Source organism: Battus philenor, unplaced genomic scaffold (assembly GCF_028537555.1).
Source record: "Battus philenor isolate CCGP_79_NKW_IND1 unplaced genomic scaffold, ilBatPhil1.0.hap1 SCAF_13, whole genome shotgun sequence".
Classification (NCBI taxonomy): Eukaryota; Metazoa; Arthropoda; class Insecta; order Lepidoptera; family Papilionidae; genus Battus; species Battus philenor.
Window position 1 is genome coordinate 6260251 of NW_027181675.1, and position 18357 is coordinate 6278607.

Here is an 18357-nt window from a genome sequence, read left to right on the forward strand (position 1 = left end):
AGTAATTAGACGATAACATATGTAGGTTCAATTGTGGCAGATACCTAAATGTGAGTAGCGGTTTTGATATTTTTTTGATAGGACTCGGACTGCTGCCCAAATGGCATTTGCAGATTCAGCAGGTATGATGTGGCGAGGCACAGAGAACGCCTAGCCTAAGACCTCTTTTAAAATAGCAAAGCTCGAGGGTTCCAGGAGAGCCTCTGCTCGGGCCGATCGATACGTATTACTATCTTACCTAATTGAGATCGGTTTCGAGCAAGTCTGACTAATGCATAGAAATCACGATCGATCGCGCGTCTCGGCTTGAATGTGGTTCTATTTGCACACAGGTTGTTATTAGGTGAGCTGTAAACAGGATATCAAAATAATATCGATAATATTTTATTATTATATCAACAAATAAATAAAATAATAATTTGATTAGAAAAAATTAAAAGCTCACTTTATTTTTTAAATAAATCGAAGAAAATCAACAAATAACAATATTTGACCAGTCATAAAAATCATATAGTTTTTAAGCACAAATTGGGCGTTATTCACTGATTTCATCGAAATAAAAATTTATTTATTCTAATATCAATTCATGTTTCTCTCGATTCTCGTTTAATGACCGATGACATTTACGTTGATTTATTTTCTACAAAATTTGTGAAATGACATTTTGAAACTGATGGGTTATTATTTATTCCTTAAGGGAAGACAATAATATTTTTATTTGAAATAGATATTAATTTCCTTGCAATGTTTTCCTTTTCTATTTATAGACATTTATATCGTTGTAAGATAGAATCTCTTAGGTATCTCAGACTGTTCTCGTGTACAGTCCCCGATATCGATGTGGACTATTACTGTAATATAAAAAATTTAAATGAAATCAAAAATAACATTGAAATTAGAAAAGGTGTTGGAGATATTGACAAAGTTCTACACTTGTATAACTCGTTAAATTCAAGTTCTCAATGTCATGAAAACCTAAAATTAGATCTTTTAAAACAGTTAAGCATTTTGCCTAATAAAACACATCCTACTGTTTTAAAATATAAAGGGGAGCCACGAATAATACACGAAATAAACAAAAAAAGGGATTTTGGCAACCACACTGCTTTAGAATTCAGTGATATCACAGAGCGATTGAATATAATGAGAACAGACAAGTTGGGTAATACCTGTGGTAATAAAAGTTATTACTATTTAGGAGCCTTAGCGGAGCTAGAAGAAGCATTAATAAAGTATACAGTGTCCTCCCTGTTGTCACAAAATTTTTTATTAGTGTCTGTACCTGACATCTTACCAAGTAAAACATTAGAGAGTTGTGGCATGACTGTTAATTCTAACCGGACACAGGTAAATTTCAATACCAGTTTGTAGCTCATAACAAAAAAAATTCTCTTGCAAATTTTTACTTAAATTTGCACCTCACAGTTTACACACTCCTATGTCACAATGCAGTCAATTCTTCTTTGGAATGCCCTCACCATTATTAAGAAAATTAGGAATTGTGGTGCATTTAAAGCAAATGTTTAAAAGCTATTTCTTGAAAAGCTGATGGTATCATTACAGTAGTTGGATTTAATTATATTTATAAAAAATTATGTAGACATAGACATATTTTATACTTATATAAATATATTCATTTAAATATATATATTATGTTCATATACCAACAGTCCTCTTTTTTAATGTCTTATTTATACATTTCATTTTTTCCCCTTTTATGATACATCACTTACTATGATCTCTGCACTGGCCAAATGGGTAACTGGTAGATAATGCCTTCAACATTAAGTTTAATTTATTTAAGTGTATAAATAAATAAATTGTCCAATATATTTGAAAAGTAACCATGCTCTTTGTTGTATAACAATAATTATTTACAGATTTACTCTTTGGATCCCACTCTTCATGGGGATGATAAATATTTATCAGGAACAGCTGAAATGTCTTTGGCTGGATTGTTGTCAAACACTACACATCCTGTTGAAGAACTTCCTCTCAAGTTAGCTGCTGTGAGCAGATGTTTTAGAGCTGAAACCTCTAATGTTATAGAAGAAAGAGGAATATATAGGTAATTTAAATTAAAAAAAATGAGAGCACCGTAAAGTGGGAGTGGTAATAACATTGCAAGCAAGCAAGCAAGCGAGGATTTTTTTATTCAGTTTAGTTGAGTAACTCTGGGGGTTATAAATTAGTTATTATACAACTCATCAAAATATGTTATATAACTGATAAATTTCAATGAAAATTGTAATACAATTCAATAAATTATTACAAGTAGTTTGATAAAGTCTTGTTCTATGCATATTTTTAAGATTATTTTTTAAAAGGTTAGCTTCATGGACCTATAAGTTCATTAAAGTCTGTAGAGCAATAAAACATTGTGGGCTGATTGACAAATATTACATATAAACCAGTTAAAAATATTTTAGGATGTTTTTTTCTGTTAATAGGGTTCATCAGTTCACTAAGGTAGAGATGTTTGTAGTTAGTGCACCAGATCAGTCTGATGATATGTTGGAATACTTAAGAAATATTCAAGAATCATTGTTCACACCGCTGGGCTTTCACATGAGAATATTAGACATGCCCCCACATGAATTAGGAGCACCTGCCTACAGGTATTAAATTTTCTCTTAAATAATCATGTTGTTTTGTTCATTTTACTGGGTTCTTTGTATTACTGAATAATTAGTTCAAAATATGTGTTATATTTGTCTATTTATTATAATAAAGATGAGATATTATTTAGGAAATATGACATAGAAGCTTGGATGCCCGGTCGGAAATCTTTTGGAGAAATATCAAGCTGCAGTAACTGCACGGACTACCAGTCTAGAAGACTTCACATTAAATATAAAGACAGTAATGCAGAATTCTATGTTCACACATTAAATGGCACGGCATGTGCTGTACCCAGGATGTTAATTGCATTGTTAGAAACACATCAAAATCCAAAAGGAAAGGTGCACATACCACAAGTATTGCAACCATTTTTGAATTGTAGCACTGAAATTGTGAAGAATAATAAGGTTCCAAAATTAAAATTAAAAAAATAATACATATAATGTTTGTTTATTTTTGGAAATCAATTAAATTACATAGTTTTGTATTGTTTTTGCTCTTTAGACATTTTCTTCATTTTAGGCTTAAATTTATTTATATCAATCGAAGATTCTGTGGAAGCTGGTGTTGTTTCACTCACTTTCTCTTTAGGTGGAATGAAATCTTTGCTCCGTTCCTCTTGCCTAGCTTTTTTGGCTTGCAACTGTTTTTCTTCTTTTTCATGTCGTCGTTTAGCTTTCTTTTGTTCATCTTTAAGGAAGTATTCACCATTAGCCAATTGTTGATCAATCTTACTTTCAGGTTGTGGAGGTGGGAATGGTGTATAAGGTTTCTTTTTAATTTTTTGTTTTGGTTGTTTTCTGGGTACATTTTTACTTTTGAATTTTGGTAAGAATCTGTCCCAACTTTCATTTTTCAATCTAGGATCCTTCATTAATTCTCTCTTAATCATCAAACTTTTAATGTTGTACATTGGGTGAAGGTTTTTCATAGTATCCTCAACAATTCGTCGCACCTGCACTAGACCTTTGTATGGGCCCACTGCAGAGACTGTGTTTCCTTGCACTAGTACATAACATTCAGTTAATAATTCTATAGATTTAAGTGTCACTCCATTTGGCCCAATGAGACGTTGACGCCTTTTTAAAAATGTTTCCTTTTTACGAACAAAAGAATTTATCTTTATAATATCACATCCAATTTCATCTTCCAATACTCTAGCAGCTTGTTCAAAAGGAACACTTCTAGACAGCAACTTCATGAAATCTCTAGCTTTTATAATAATATAAGGGTCCCAAGTTTTTCTGGTTGTTTTAACAGTTAAACTTCCTTCAATTAAATCTAGCTCTGCTATTATGTGATGTTCTTTTAAAATTTTCTGTACCAGAGGCCAGCATTCTTTTAAATACTGTTCACGATATTTTGGAAATAAAGTTGCAAATTTACTTTCTTCGAGAAGGCCATGAGGATTATCTTCTTGCGTAAATTTCGGAATTTTAATGGCCCAAGCATTTTCAACCGGTCCTGGGTCTGATGGTGCCTCAACTTCCATTATTTAATCGAATGTTTTTCATTTAATTACTGCTTAAAAAGTATGAGTAATATTGATGTGGTTCTTTCGTGGTGAAATTAAAACATAACCTACACTCTCTTCAAACAATATGTAGTTGACAGCTATTGAAAAAGATATTATAACAACAATATGTAAGGTGGCTACACTGAATACGATTTGATGAAACTTACGCATATTAAATTTAAAAAATAGTAATTTATAAAGTTTTTTTATTTGTAGTGTTCCGCAAGGTATATTTTGAAGCAGATTTTTTTATACCGATCGCTATGTAGTTTTCAAATATATATTTTTGTAATTGTTCATAATATTGTTATCGAAATTAAATTTACAAACATTCTTGTGCATGGTATATGGTACTTATTCTTTTAGATTTGTAATACTTTAATAGTTTTCTCGCCCTGGTTTTTGGTGTATGTGATCGTGGCATATGATTTTTCTTGTTCTTGAATTTTTTTTTCCTTCAACTGGGTCGACTTCGATGTGTGTATTAATTAGTTGCAAACAAATAAAAGCAGCTTGTTAACCAGGTAAAAGAAGTTTTTTAATATTTTTATTGAACTTTATTCACAGATGAGAATTTTTTAAGCCTTATACTCGGTAAATAATTAGTTATTAACATTTTGTTTTCTTTAAAAGCATTCAAGATTATTTCGCGTAAGTTTGAAGCACATTACAAACATATCATGAGTATTTAAAACTTTAGAAGTCTTTTTGTTTACTAGTTTTGTCCTACAGAAAAAAAAAATATTTTGCATCGTTTGAAAGTGTGTCATAGATATGTAAATATCAAGCTCGTAACGTGCAGTCTATAAATCATACTAGGAGATGTGTCGCAATTGTAGTATTGTTATTTGATCGTTTTCATCGCAGACAACACTTCCCACGGGATTTTTTAAAATCGCGAGCTACCCTGTGTGCGTCTCATGTTTCTCATACTCCAGTGTATTCCACTAAAATATGACATTAGGCAAATTCAAGGTGTAGGTTTCGCTGTGTAAGTCGACTTTTTTCCTCAATATCGGCGTCATTTTCGGCTAATTAGTGAATCTTCAGCAAGATCAATTAAAATTAAAATAGAAGAACAGGATAGCCGCCCGAAATTTATCGATTTCGAAGGAGACTGCGGACCCGGATCATGTAGAATTATGCTCGGATTTTCGGAGCGGTTATAAAGTTCAAGTTCATTGAGTCGCTGTAAATAGTTTATTTTCCCCCTTTAATCAAAATTTTGGACTTCTTATTCAAAAATGTGAAAAGTAGAAGGAGCAACATTTACTGAGTAATGTAGTTGTAGCAATAACATCTGACCATGTATGTCGGTTACTGCTGGCAACAGGGCGCAAGAGTTATTTTTGACTTTTCACATTTGAATGCCTATAGCCGAAAATAAAGGTAGCGGAGAAATAATTGTGTACATACAAAGTTGCTTTATTTAGAACAGTGATACAGAAATACAAGAAAAATACGTAAGGCAGGTTTTGCCATACAAAAAACTTACTTTTTGTAACAATAACTTCGTTGTTGCCGTTATTTGAAGAATAAATAATGTAAAAGGAAAAATTCGGCTCTTTGATGTACTACATAATGAAGAAAATAAAATGTATTGCCACACGAGAAAAAAACTTTTTGTTTAAAAACAAAAAGTTGAAGGAAACAAATTTTTAATGAAATAATGTACTGGGCGACATGTGGCGATCGTAGAAATTATATTTGACCATTTTCGTAGCTAAGAACTGGTAGCACCAGTCGCAGGATCTCTTTTTCACATTTCGAACTCCACAGTCGAAAGTATAAGTGAAAATTACTCATTTTTTGACTTTACTATAATCGGCTTCTTAGATACTGCATAAAAATGGTAGAGACGCTATTGTTCCATAAAGTGACCCAAATGTGGAAGAGGGATCTATGTAATCTCGACCCAGACAAATTTTGCAGATGTATGTTACGTGTAGTAATTTCAAATAGTGGTTTGACATAAGCAGCTTTACATTAAAAATTTAAATAACCTTTATGTATTTTGTGTCACTGGTGTGTCCAAAAAATTGCACCCTGACATTTCTATTATTTAATAGTTTTAAATTTGAATCATACACTTATATAAAGGGAAATAATAAAATAGAGGTCAGAAGTGTATGTAGGTAACGCTCTTTTCTCTTGTGTTTATATGTGATCAATAAAGTATTAATTTACGTAGAGAATAATATTCAATTATAAATAAAATATTTTAATTAGTTTTTGTACACGTTAAGAGTATCATTCAGATGGCCACACGATGCTTTCTATCCAATCGAGGTACTTGAAAACGCGGGTGTAAACTCCGGGTACCAATGAACCGCATCCGTTACCAAACGATGTGATGCCAACGATGCGATAGTGGCCGTCCAAGGCTGTCTGGCCCTGCAGTGGACCGCCCGAGTCACCCTGTTGAAACATTAATTTATTTAAAAAAATACTTTTAATTTTAGATTTAAAACTAAGAAAAATAAAGTATAACATATCTTGGAGAACTTTAATTATGATGATATAGATTATTATGTTTCAATAAAATCTTTTGTATACCTGACAAGTGTCTTTTAAGCCCGTCGCGTGTCCTGCACAAATTTGACCATCAGTGATACCGTCGGGTAATCTCCGCGTTTTAGTGTACAGCATATTGCAGCGGTCACGTTGTACTATATCTAATAAAGCCTTAAGTAATACTTTGCTTGTACTGGCTCCTGAAATGACACATGTGATATACAAGTTGATTTGTTATAGATGAAAAGCTATAATGCGAAGGATTATTAAAATGTATTTGGTTCGTGAGATGGGTTTGCTTCTTTTCAGTCGACAGACACCTACTGTAAGTTATAGGCCTAAAGATATTTATGAGGATATACTATAATCGCCACCATTAGCAGACGGGTTGGCGATCGCAGTGTTAGTTAAGTTAATCCCAATTTATTTTGTACTTTAATTAATTCACTGTTCAACACTGTTGCCCATCCTCTAGAAACTAGTTTGTGAACAGAGACGATCCTATATAATTAATGCACAAAGTATGAATTACATAAGATTTTTTTTATTAATTCTAATTTGTATCGCTAGTGTTTTTTTTCACAATATTTTTTTTTCGCTTTTACTAAACGAAGACAGTTGGTAAGCAAAGGTAGTGTAAAAAGTTCTTGGAACATAACTCTTGGAAGTATTTTGTTGCCGAGCGTTGAATTTTAAGTTATAGCTAAATTTTTATAAAAAAATTCTCGATATATTCCTATTCCTTCCGGTTTGAAAATTTTTATACACCTATTTTAAATTTTAAACAAACGATTAGAATTTTCTTAACAAGCAAGTTTAATTGTTTCTTTTGGCTTTCCTGACGTACGGGGTGATTGGAAATAAATTTAGAAACTTTGAAGGAGTGAACATGTGGCCCATTTGCTGACAATTAATGTACAGTAAACCTTATCCAAAAATCAATGGTACCATTAATAATAAGTTATTTGCAATAAAGCAAAACAAAGTGTTTTTAAAATTCGAGTTACTGCCTGTGGCATCTTAATAAATAAAATATGTTTTTGTTCATTGATTAAAAAAACATTTCAAAGCTTTTTGCTCACAAACGAGCTTTATATTTTGACAGAGCTATAGCAGAACACAAATGCTACTTACTTGTTATATCGGTCACTCCCCATCCGGTTACATAAAGCGGTGTAGTTGGTTCACGCTCTTTGGTGTACAGACACGCCGGGAATATCTTATTTGAGTAGGGTACAGGTTTAGTTAATCTAAAAGAAATTTAAATAGATTAATGTAAGTAATAAATTAAAAAGACAATACAAGACAAGCTGCACAGGACCTGTCATTGTGACGTTCTTTGGAAGGAAGCTATGAAGCCTACACAATGTTGAATTCTCAATTGTTCCTGTGAAGAGCAATAACGCTACTGTGATGCATATGACATGCGTAAACCATTAATGCAGTTAGCCATAAAAATACATGTGAGTTTATAAGCTTTAATAGGTAATTTAAAAATTAACTTATCAAAATGGTAAACTATAATCTCGATTTGTTTTTTTAATAATTAAATTATAGAAAATGAATATAAAATAACTTAGTCACACTTATTCTGAACCAATCTAACTGCACATTGTATATGTTATCTTAACCTTTATGAATGATATATAATTGTATTTATTTTGTGGAATTCTTCCTAGGACCGGCAGGTTTTGAGGTCATTCAAGCTTCGCCCGTATTTATGCCGACGTAAATGACCAATATTATTTTTGTGCTATTCTCCTATTCGATGCGCCGCTGATAATGACGTAATGTTGCCCCCACAATTTACTTAATGACGCGACAAACGTTTTGCAATAGTTTTAGTGACTCCTTTATGTGGAGTAGAGGCAGTGGCGTACCTAGAGGGGGCGGAGGGTGCGGTCCGCACCGGGCGGCACTCACCTTGGGGCGGCATTTTTTGTATTTACTTATAGTTGTAAAAAGCAAATTTCAAATTTATTTTCTTTCTTGAATAATAAATGATTATTATGATTATTAGAAGAAGAAAATAGTAAAACGAGATCAGATGCTGGAATATTACTCAATTCTATGCAATCTTTTTCTTTTCTATGTTACCTTCATTTATGGGAACCCGTCCTTTTGAAAATTAAGGACGCTCAAAAATACCTGCAAGTAAAAGGGTTAAATGTCCACCAATGCCATATAAAACTAAATTCTTTGCAAACACATTTCATGGAACAAAGAGATACGCTAGTACAAAACGCTGTTATAGCAGCCAAAATAATTTGTGAAGAGTTGGAGGTATCGACTGAGCGTCGAGTTAGAAGGAGAAAAAATATCAGTGGGGAAAATTCGACGTGGGGCTATCCTTACAAGAAGAAGTACGAAGAGAAATGTTTTCATCTATGGACAGAATTATAAAGGATATAAAAGAACGCTTCGATCAGTTGCATGGCCTTGTAAGAAAATATTCGTGTATAATACCGTGTAACCTACTAAATGAAGAATTTGAATGTCAAATAAATGACTTGATTGACATTGATAAAAAACAGTTCCATATTGAAAGAAAAAGGATCCAGGTTTTTATGGCTGTACCTACACTAAAAAAAGAGGCAAAACATTAGAAAAACGGGGCGAAGGGCCCTCTTGATCTGCTAAAATTTATTCAGCAGTATGGGTTGAAAAATTCTGTTCCCAACATTGTAATTTTGTTAAGAATTTTTTTAACAATTTTAATCAGTGTCGCCAGTTGCGAAAGAAGCTTCTCAAAAATTGAAGTTGATAAAAAATTATCTTCGTTCTACAATGAGTCAATTAAGACTACAAAATCTTGCAAAATTTTGTCAATAGAACAAGAAATTACAAATAATACAAATTTTGAGAGCATTATACACGATTTTTCTAGTATGAAAGCTAGAAGATTAGATATTATATAAATATATTTACGAGTGCGTACAAATATGTCTAAAATTAAAATTTACTCTGTGTATTAATTAATATTGATTAAATTACTTAATAATTTATTTATGTGTTAATTATTTATTTATTTACTAATTTATAAAAACCACTATTTGATTGACTTATAATAGAAAAAGGGCGGCAAACTGAAGATCGCCCCGGGCGGCAAAAGTTCTAGGTACGCCACTGAGTAGAGGTAGTCCAGCGGTAGATGAAAGAGTTGCGATCGTAGGTCGCGTGTTCGATTCCTCGGACGTAATCTTATATAATTCAAACGTTGTGTATTGTTTATAAAAGATTGCCACTACGTACATACAAGTTTCCAGAGGATGGGCAGCAGCGACCTCTGCATACCATAATACCACACTACAATCGCCAACCGGCTAGCCAAGCGTGGCGATTAAGATACTCCATAGATATCTTTGGTGGAGAGGCCTATGCCTTGCAGTGGGCGTTTATGGGGTGAAAAAAAGATGAAGCGAATCGAGTTATACCTGATTATTGCTAAATCGTGATACTTCCTTGCCCTCGTATAGTTTGGATATAAATGAAATCCTTCTATTTCATAATCTGTTTCGTCGTTCCATTTGGAACCTGTTATATTTAGAACACCCACACGTATCATCTTTGGTTTTATACTGTAAGAAAACATATGAAAATATTATTACATTATATTAATATTTTTTTCTGACTAGTTATAGCACAGCGGTAGAGGATTGAGACTTGCTATCGTAAGTTGAGGGTTCAGTTCTCGGAATATCTTAATATATAAAATTCTCGAGTCACGGTGTGCGTTAATTGAACTCACCCGAAACGGATTGACCGATTTTCGTCAATCTTAGCGTGCATTTTATCTATTTTTCATTATATTTTTATTCTTTTTTTCATACATCTAAATGTTAAGGGCGGTCCACCCCTAATTTTTTTATTTTTTTAGACAAAATTTATGTTTTTTTATTTTTTTATGATACAGCATACAAAAATACATACAACCCTTAGTTTTCACCTCTCTACGACCAACCCTTATTTCTTATTTGTTTTTTAATGTTTCCTAGAAATAAAATACATGGCAAAACAACGTTTGCGGGATCAGCTAGTAATCTTAAATAATTAACAATTTATGCCTTAATTATACATGATTGTTACTGTTCACAAAACAAGTTTCAAAACACAAACAAGTTCATGCAATACACTGGTAAAGAACTTTGTCTTCAGGCATTGCGGTATTTTGAATGTTTCGGAGCTTCCCGAACGCTGCCTATCTAGTTGGATTTGGCATACTCTTTCTCGAAGTAGTACTTATCACATATATCACTAAATATCAAAAGAACAATAAACAAATATAAACAGAAAAAAGGGCTATTTATTTTTATTTATTGTAATTGTACGCTTCTTTCTATAGTTCTTATTCGTTTATTTACAATATTTTATGTACATCGTGCAACGAAGAAACGAATGCTTTATAGGTATTATACCAGTATTATTATACGTGTATAATTTTATTTGCGTAAAATGTTGTCAATTTTATAACAGAAAAGAAATTCTACGGTAAAATGTATTGTCAAATGAAATGATAAAACAATTTCTTACCGTTCGAGTGTTTCAATACAGTGGACAGCAGTTAAAACAAATTTCTGCGATATAAGTGAGCCCCCGCAGAGAAATACATAAGCACTTGATCTTTGGTACCCGAGAGCAACCTGAAATGATATAATTTAGAATATAAATATAAAAGATACAATATATAGAAATAAGAAAATTAATTTTCGAATTACACTTTAAAAATCACTTTTCATCGTTTATATTTCATATTATTTTCGTATACATTATCATTGTATATATAAATTCAAACACTGCTATTAATAGTTAGGTGACTATGCGGCAACTTAAGTGGGCAAGTGTCACCGATACAACACTTTACATCTATCGCCAACAGTAACAAACAGTTCGTTTAGTCAGTTCGTTACTGTTGTAGTACAATATGCACAGGCAATAAATTTACTGTTTGTGCATATATCTTGTCCCAGAACTTGACTAATTGAAATGTTTTTGGGTAAATAGTGAAGAGTACTTTTTTACAATAACACTTTTAAAAATTCTTTATACGTGAAAAAGTAAAAGTTTACTTAAAATAAAGTATTATACTAAAAATTAAAACGTTTTGTATCCTTTGAAGATAATGCTGTCGACACGGAGTCTTTTGTAGCTTCATCAGAACAGATTGCGGAACTGAACGGTCCGCGAACTTAAAAAAATGATACTAGCCCAATTTCGATAGTTGAACGAAAAAGTTCGCACGAAGGTGGACCAAACATGTGTGTGTAGTGTAATGAGTGTAACTTTACCTTGTTGTGTTGTTGTCAACATTCAAAATATTCGTTAGAAAACTGCAACCTAAGTTGTGGTTAAGAGTACACATACATATAATCACATAAAGGTTAATGACTTCTTAAAAAGGAGAGGAAACCGTAACTGTAATCATTTACATTTCACGATCAAAAATGGATCATACTAACCATATGAGGAAATTCACCTTCTTCAGCAACTACTCCTCCCAAAATGTAATCTACCTCTGGTGCCCTGACACTTTCAACTAAGTTTTTACATGCTGCAATCAATAAAAATAAACCATATTAATGAATTGTTAACTTATACAAGGGGAGCGTATTCTGAGCAGTGAGTAGCCCAGGTGTGGAGGACCGAGACTTGCGATCGTAGGTTGTAGGTTCGATTCACGCGATGCAATCTTATATAATTCACACTGCATTAATTGAACAGGACTGCCCACAAACAAGTATTCAGAGGATGGGCAGCAGCGGCCTCTGTATACCATAGTATCACACTGCGATCGCTAACCCGCCTGCCTAGCGTGGCGATTATGCTAAATCCCTCCACAGATAGCTTTAGGGAAGCCTTATGCTTTATAGTGGGCTTTCTATTGCTGCAAGGAAGAGGTAAAAGAATGGCAGAGAGAAGTGGAGTCAGATTTTCATGTATAGGTACCCGACGGACATGAAGAGAAAGCGTGGCAAGCCTTTCTAAAAGTGGGTTGACGATGAAAAGAAGGTGGTCGGAACCTGGACTAGATCAGCAGGGGTTAGACAAACATGGAAACAGTTGGTAATACCTTTACCGGAATATGGCATACAGAAGAGGTTGAAAGTGATGGTACCGAAACCGAATGGTTTTCGTAATTTTTAAATGAATGTTACTACATAAGCTGTATTTTTTTTTCAAAATAAAGAAATTTCACAAAGTGTGATAAAATGCAAAGAATGTCCAAAAAAATCATGACTCTTAATTTCTACAGCCAATATACTTGAATGTAAAATGCATGTATGTGCCTTATTGTCAATTTGTGGCAAGAACCGGTACGTTCAACAACACTATTATATCAGCCGATAGACGCCTAGTGCAAGGCATTGGCCTTCTCCAAAGATCCGGTATTGCGCTGTTCGCATCCCTCAAATTCACGCGACCTTAACTATGTCGACGGTCAACCTAGTGGGGGGCGTACCAGACCCTCATCTACCGGTTTGTGGATATCACTCGAGAACGTATAGTATCCAACAGCCATAGGTTGCACGAACTGTGTTCTGCCCACTGCTACTTTAGACGTGGCATTTTTCGAGATTTGTCGATGACTTTGATACTTCCGCGTATCTCCTCATTTATGATTCAGTTTTGCAGCAAAGCTCTGTACATAGATCTCCTCATTGCTTTTTGTTAGCATAATTGCATAGTAGCTTCTCAAAGACATTCAAGTAAAAGAGCCATAATGACCGCTTTATGTTTGGACATCTAGAGAATAATATATTATTCTTGTCAGTATTTTTTATAGTTTTGTCTAATTAAAACAAAATACATACCTAGATCGGCGGGTCTTAAAGGTTTACCTCGGTCTGAAAATGTGAAAATTAAAATATCAAATAGATTTGTATTGATAAGTATACTTATATTTTATAAACATCCTTATAATAATGATCTAGTAGCATACGTATGATAGTTTTTTTACCCGATTTGTACCGCTGCCCAAGTGGCATTTGCAGATTTCGCGGTTGTGAGAGAGCTGGGCTCTTAGAGCGCTTACCCTATAACCTATTTAAATTAATTAATATTAATTAATATTAATTAATTAATAAAAAATACAATGTGGTTAATTAATAATAGACTGATTAATTAATCACATTGTGATAAGTCGGTGCACTGAATGTCATTTGACTATCGGTACTCTACGCTGCGTCGGGAATCAATTGACTGTCCATACGAGTCGGTGGACGTTCAATTATCTTTTGAACTTATTCAACATATGAACAATAAACATATACACATATGATAATAGGTAAGGATATAAAGGGATTAAAAACTTTTGTAATACCAGAGATCTTCGTCGTCTCTTCGGCCGGGCAGCAAACAATTTCTGATTCACCTTCAAATCCACATCTTGGTAGTACATGAAACTTTGAATTAAGAATTGATCTAAAATGATACGAGTCATTGTCAGAACTATCAGGTAAGAAATAGAATTGCGCTGGAAAACAATTACATATGCAGAAATATAAATTAACAACTATCTCACAAAATTAAAAGGCAATGATAAATTCCATAAAAAAAACGGGCACATCAACGAAGAGCCAATTTTGTTTTTACTATTATCTTGTTTGATGATATCAGGCAACCACAATCTCAGACTTTTGTAAGGTAAACAAGGTTTTTGTATATTTTATCATAACATTTTGATATAAGTGCCTAGGAATAATGTTATACCGGTAGTAAGTGTATTCATTAAATAAAATTATTTTATTATGCTTTTACATAATTACGTACAACTAGTGTAAATCGCAGCTTGCAGCTTGCATATCTGAGCATGCTATGCAAAAATATCCGGCTACCTGTGGAACAAGCTTCTATTTCGCGTGAACCAAATACTTATTTTTATAGTGGTATGGTGGCTTTAATGATCAGACTTGTCGTTTTAGTAGTACACTTTCTAGTGTGCTTCAGTGACACCGCCCTAAGATGTGATTTCTACAAAACTTGCCTCTGCAAAGCGTTCTTCTGGTCCTCACAGCGCTCACCGACGTCGCTTTTCACCAAACAGAGACATCCTAGCTTCATCGGAGTACAATGAAACAAACAGAGACATCCTAGCTTTATCGAAGTACATTGTCTCTGATACAAAATTTCCCGCAAAGCTATGTCTGACAAGTCTGGAAACTCGATGTACACGGAGTTATTTAGCGCTACCGTTCCGACGTTAGTTACGTTTATTGGCAGCAAGAAGCTTGTACTTAGGCCGATTTGCATTTTTGTTTCTTCTTTTACGTTGTTATTAAAGTTTACAGGCTAAGAGCTGCCGTTTCTCCACGCTTGACAGTTGAGAAACCGATTACTACGTGGCTCAAACATCGCAATCTTCCCGTACTGGGTCTTCTTTTGATAGCGTTAGAACTATTGAACGGTACATGCGCGAGGAATGCAATAATTTTGCAAGCTTTTATCACAGTATTTTCCATTTTCGAGACCGCTGAACAACAATAACAATGTGAAGGCAATTACATAAAAAAATTAAAATGTCTGAAAGATACTAACAGCCGACATTTTGTTGTATTTTGGCGCCATTAAATGAAATAAAAAAGATTTTTTTAAATTAGCAACAGGAAAAAAAGTTTAAATTTTTTTTATTGTATTAAATCAGGCAGAATAAGAAAAAAAAACACTCCGTTTCGCTTACCTCTCGAATTCTCTAAATTAATTTTAATAGATATTCACTGGTAACTTCTTTTGCAAAAACGATCGCTATTGATTTCTCCCGTGCCCGATAAAAATGTATTACGAAAAAATTATCATGTTTACTGCGTTTAAATGCCGTCATCGTTAAAGTTGCGAATGGTTTTTGTTGCCAAAGATTATTGAGGAAGTTATGCTAGTAGTAGGTTATACTTGATAAGCTGTATCGGGGGAAATTTTCAAGGTATTGAGACTTACGGCCTTGTCTCAAAGTGAAGGTTTTTTGTGATGGATAAATACTGTTTACCGGTTGCTTCTCCAAGTTCCGTAAACTGCTCAACGTACTTAGCCTAGCATTATCCCACCGAATCGATTAATAACAGCGTAAAAACGGTTCTTTCTCCATATCCTTGCGTATCATACATTGTTTTGTAACAACAAGCTGGTTTTCCCAACCAAGCGCCACTGCGTTCATTTTGCGCTAGTGTAAACTTTAGTTTAACCAAACCGACTCTTTAAGTTCCAGCAAAATCCAGCCACCGGTTTTGGAGAGGCCCTTACATTATTATGAAGGTTACATTTAGCTTATTCTATAACCTCGCTGTAATAATAATATTATTAAATGCATAGAACAATACATAAATGTTAAATAATATGCATAGAAAATACATAAATGTTAGATAATATTGTTTTTCTTTCTTCCTTCTTAGCCCGTAATTATTTTGAATATATGGTTTTTCCTCACCATATTTATACAAATTATTTATAAATACATACGAAATAGTTTACGTTTATTAACATAATATTTACTGACCTTATTGCAAAGGGACAATTGAGGATTAAGACGCAGGTTCCATTTTTATTATTATACGTACATACGTCGCCAACTGTAATAATAATAACGTAAATATGTATATTAATTCCTTTGTGCATTTTCCACGTATTGATTCTGATATTTTTATAGCACCAAAATAACGAGCATGTTTAACTAATAATAAAATTCCGAACAACTTCACCCATTGTATAGAGATATAAAGTGCGTATCATTAGTTCAATAACTTCTTTAACTTAATTACTGGTGCTTTAAGTCCATAATAATATTGCCTTAAGAATACCCTTGATATGGAGGAGGTCCGGACCAAGGGTTAGCCAACATTTCCCATCGAGACATCGTTCCTTCGATGACGACCGCATAAATTGAGCCAGAGGGCCCAATGGAACGAAACAACAGTGGGGAAATTCCACTTTCTAGAATTATAATCTAGACATTCGTACTAATTTATAATGCATCAATATTCAAAGACATCTTTTCCACTACATTATATTACACTGCATTATGGAGCAGATACTCAACTAACAAATTTTTGGACACCAACCAAGAGCCATCTTTCCCGACGCGGTTAATGCTTGAGCGAAAGTGTGGCATAATGAGCGGGCCAATAACTGTTTTTAGAGCGCATTTTTAAAAAGAAAGCTATAAATAATTTACTTATTTAAATTGGGAAGATGACTTAAACAAGAATATTTTAATAACTTAATTACAACATATGTATGATTGAATAAGTTTAACATATTAATTACAAAGATAAATAAACGACAGATTATTTTGAGATATCTTTATACGTATTAGGTTTTACGACCTTCCGTAGGGCTTATTTTTTTTTAATTTAAATTAATGATTGTTAAATTGCAGTTAATTTTCAACGTTTTATTTTTTAATGTTTTAATGTTCATGTTACTTCCCGGATTAGGTGCAGTTATGTTAATATTATTGATTGTTTGTAATAATATGTCAGTGTTAAAGTTATCATTAAGAATGCTTTAAGTAAATAATAGGTAAACATTATTTATGTGTCATACCGTGACATAGTAAGACGTTTATTAATTGCCAAATATTTTTTTGTTACACGTTACGTGTGAGTGCAATGGGATATTTTGAGAATCATTTTAAAGTAGTCATATCACAGTCTTTATCAGAAAAATGAAATTCTTAAAAACAAACTTCCAAACTCACCTTCAGCACGAGTAAATTTTATAAGAAGAAAGCAAAATATCAACTTTTCTAAACGCATATTGCTGCGATCAAGTCATTTAACATAACTAAGATATATTATTACTAATTTTATTAACACATTCACACGATTGTAACACTACATTAATTTTTAAATTAATAACATATGTTTATATTTCAAAACGAATACAAAATAATTATTTGCTGTCTCGGCTGTAAATGAACAGTATCGTTAAGCCAGAAATGGCTACCACTACTCTCATCCCCTCTCTCTCTCACACTTGTAAGTCCAGGGAAAAACGTCAGATCGAATGCGTTTAATATGTTTACAACATTTCTACATATGTTTTTCCTTATGTGACATGTCACATGCATGTCTTGCAAGATGATAAATTATTTACCATACATATGTTACAATAATTGACAGTAAATTGTCCGCCATCACACAAGTTGTATAAAGGGTATATAATTAAACATATCACTAACTATATGTAGACAGTTTTCGGTAACTGAATCGTCGACGTAGTTACGATTGGCTTTAGGTCACTGTTATCATTGTGACCTCTGACATATGACCAAACTTTAAAAATGCACCATTAATTAGAACCTTTAAATGAATATCTTGCTAGTTTTATGACATTGGATTGTCGCGCTTTGTACTGTTTAATGTACGTAATAAATTTACAACGAATCTAAAAACATTGATTAAATATTCATTCATATCATTACGTCACTACGTAAAATACCCAAATAACAAATACAACGCGAAATTAACGTCGTGGTCATACGGTTCATTGTACTATATTGATATTTCATTTTAATGCTCTTTTTACTTGTTATCGTTGCTCACAATGACATTTTAAACAACGCTTTTATGTTATAAAACATTTTTTTTAAATAGTAAACAAAAAGTTTGTATTATATGATATGGTATATGTATATCTATATAGATTGGTCGATTACAGGTGTAAATACTTTAAAGCTTTTACACCTATTTTCAATCACTCTGTGTAAGAGATCACTT

General features: G+C 33.0%; 3 protein-coding genes across 4 annotated transcripts; 1 reads left to right on the top strand and 2 right to left on the bottom strand.

Moving 5' to 3' along the window:
• Nucleotides 1-683: 683 nt before the first annotated feature.
• On the top strand, nucleotides 684-3085 carry SerRS-m (Seryl-tRNA synthetase, mitochondrial). Its single transcript, XM_068777172.1, has 4 exons — nucleotides 684-1347; nucleotides 1881-2068; nucleotides 2451-2618; nucleotides 2750-3085. The coding sequence occupies exons 1-4, from the start codon at nucleotides 745-747 to the stop codon at nucleotides 3054-3056; spliced, it is 1266 nt and encodes a 421-aa protein (XP_068633273.1). The 5' UTR covers nucleotides 684-744; the 3' UTR covers nucleotides 3057-3085.
• Nucleotides 3066-4229, bottom strand: dbe (KRR1 small subunit processome component homolog dbe). The gene has a single exon (XM_068777176.1). It carries the CDS (start codon nucleotides 4112-4114, stop codon nucleotides 3095-3097), a length of 1020 nt encoding a protein of 339 aa, XP_068633277.1. The 5' UTR covers nucleotides 4115-4229; the 3' UTR covers nucleotides 3066-3094.
• A 2109-nt stretch (nucleotides 4230-6338) lies between these two features.
• LOC137933287 (serine protease persephone-like) lies at nucleotides 6339-17751 on the bottom strand. Of its 2 annotated transcripts, XM_068777173.1 has the most exons (10): nucleotides 17337-17751; nucleotides 16137-16209; nucleotides 13971-14071; nucleotides 13462-13494; nucleotides 12109-12200; nucleotides 11183-11292; nucleotides 10087-10230; nucleotides 7787-7902; nucleotides 6695-6852; nucleotides 6339-6556 (listed from the first exon to the last, which is right to left on the bottom strand). In XM_068777173.1, the coding sequence occupies exons 1-10, from the start codon at nucleotides 17392-17394 to the stop codon at nucleotides 6389-6391; spliced, it is 1053 nt and encodes a 350-aa protein (XP_068633274.1). In that variant the 5' UTR covers nucleotides 17395-17751; the 3' UTR covers nucleotides 6339-6388. The 2 variants fall into 2 exon arrangements, with proteins under 2 accessions (XP_068633274.1, XP_068633276.1); XM_068777175.1 differs by lacking the exons at nucleotides 16137-16209; nucleotides 17337-17751 and adding an exon at nucleotides 14420-14718 and having other exon boundaries at nucleotides 13971-14052.
• Between the last annotated feature and the right edge of the window lie 606 nt (nucleotides 17752-18357).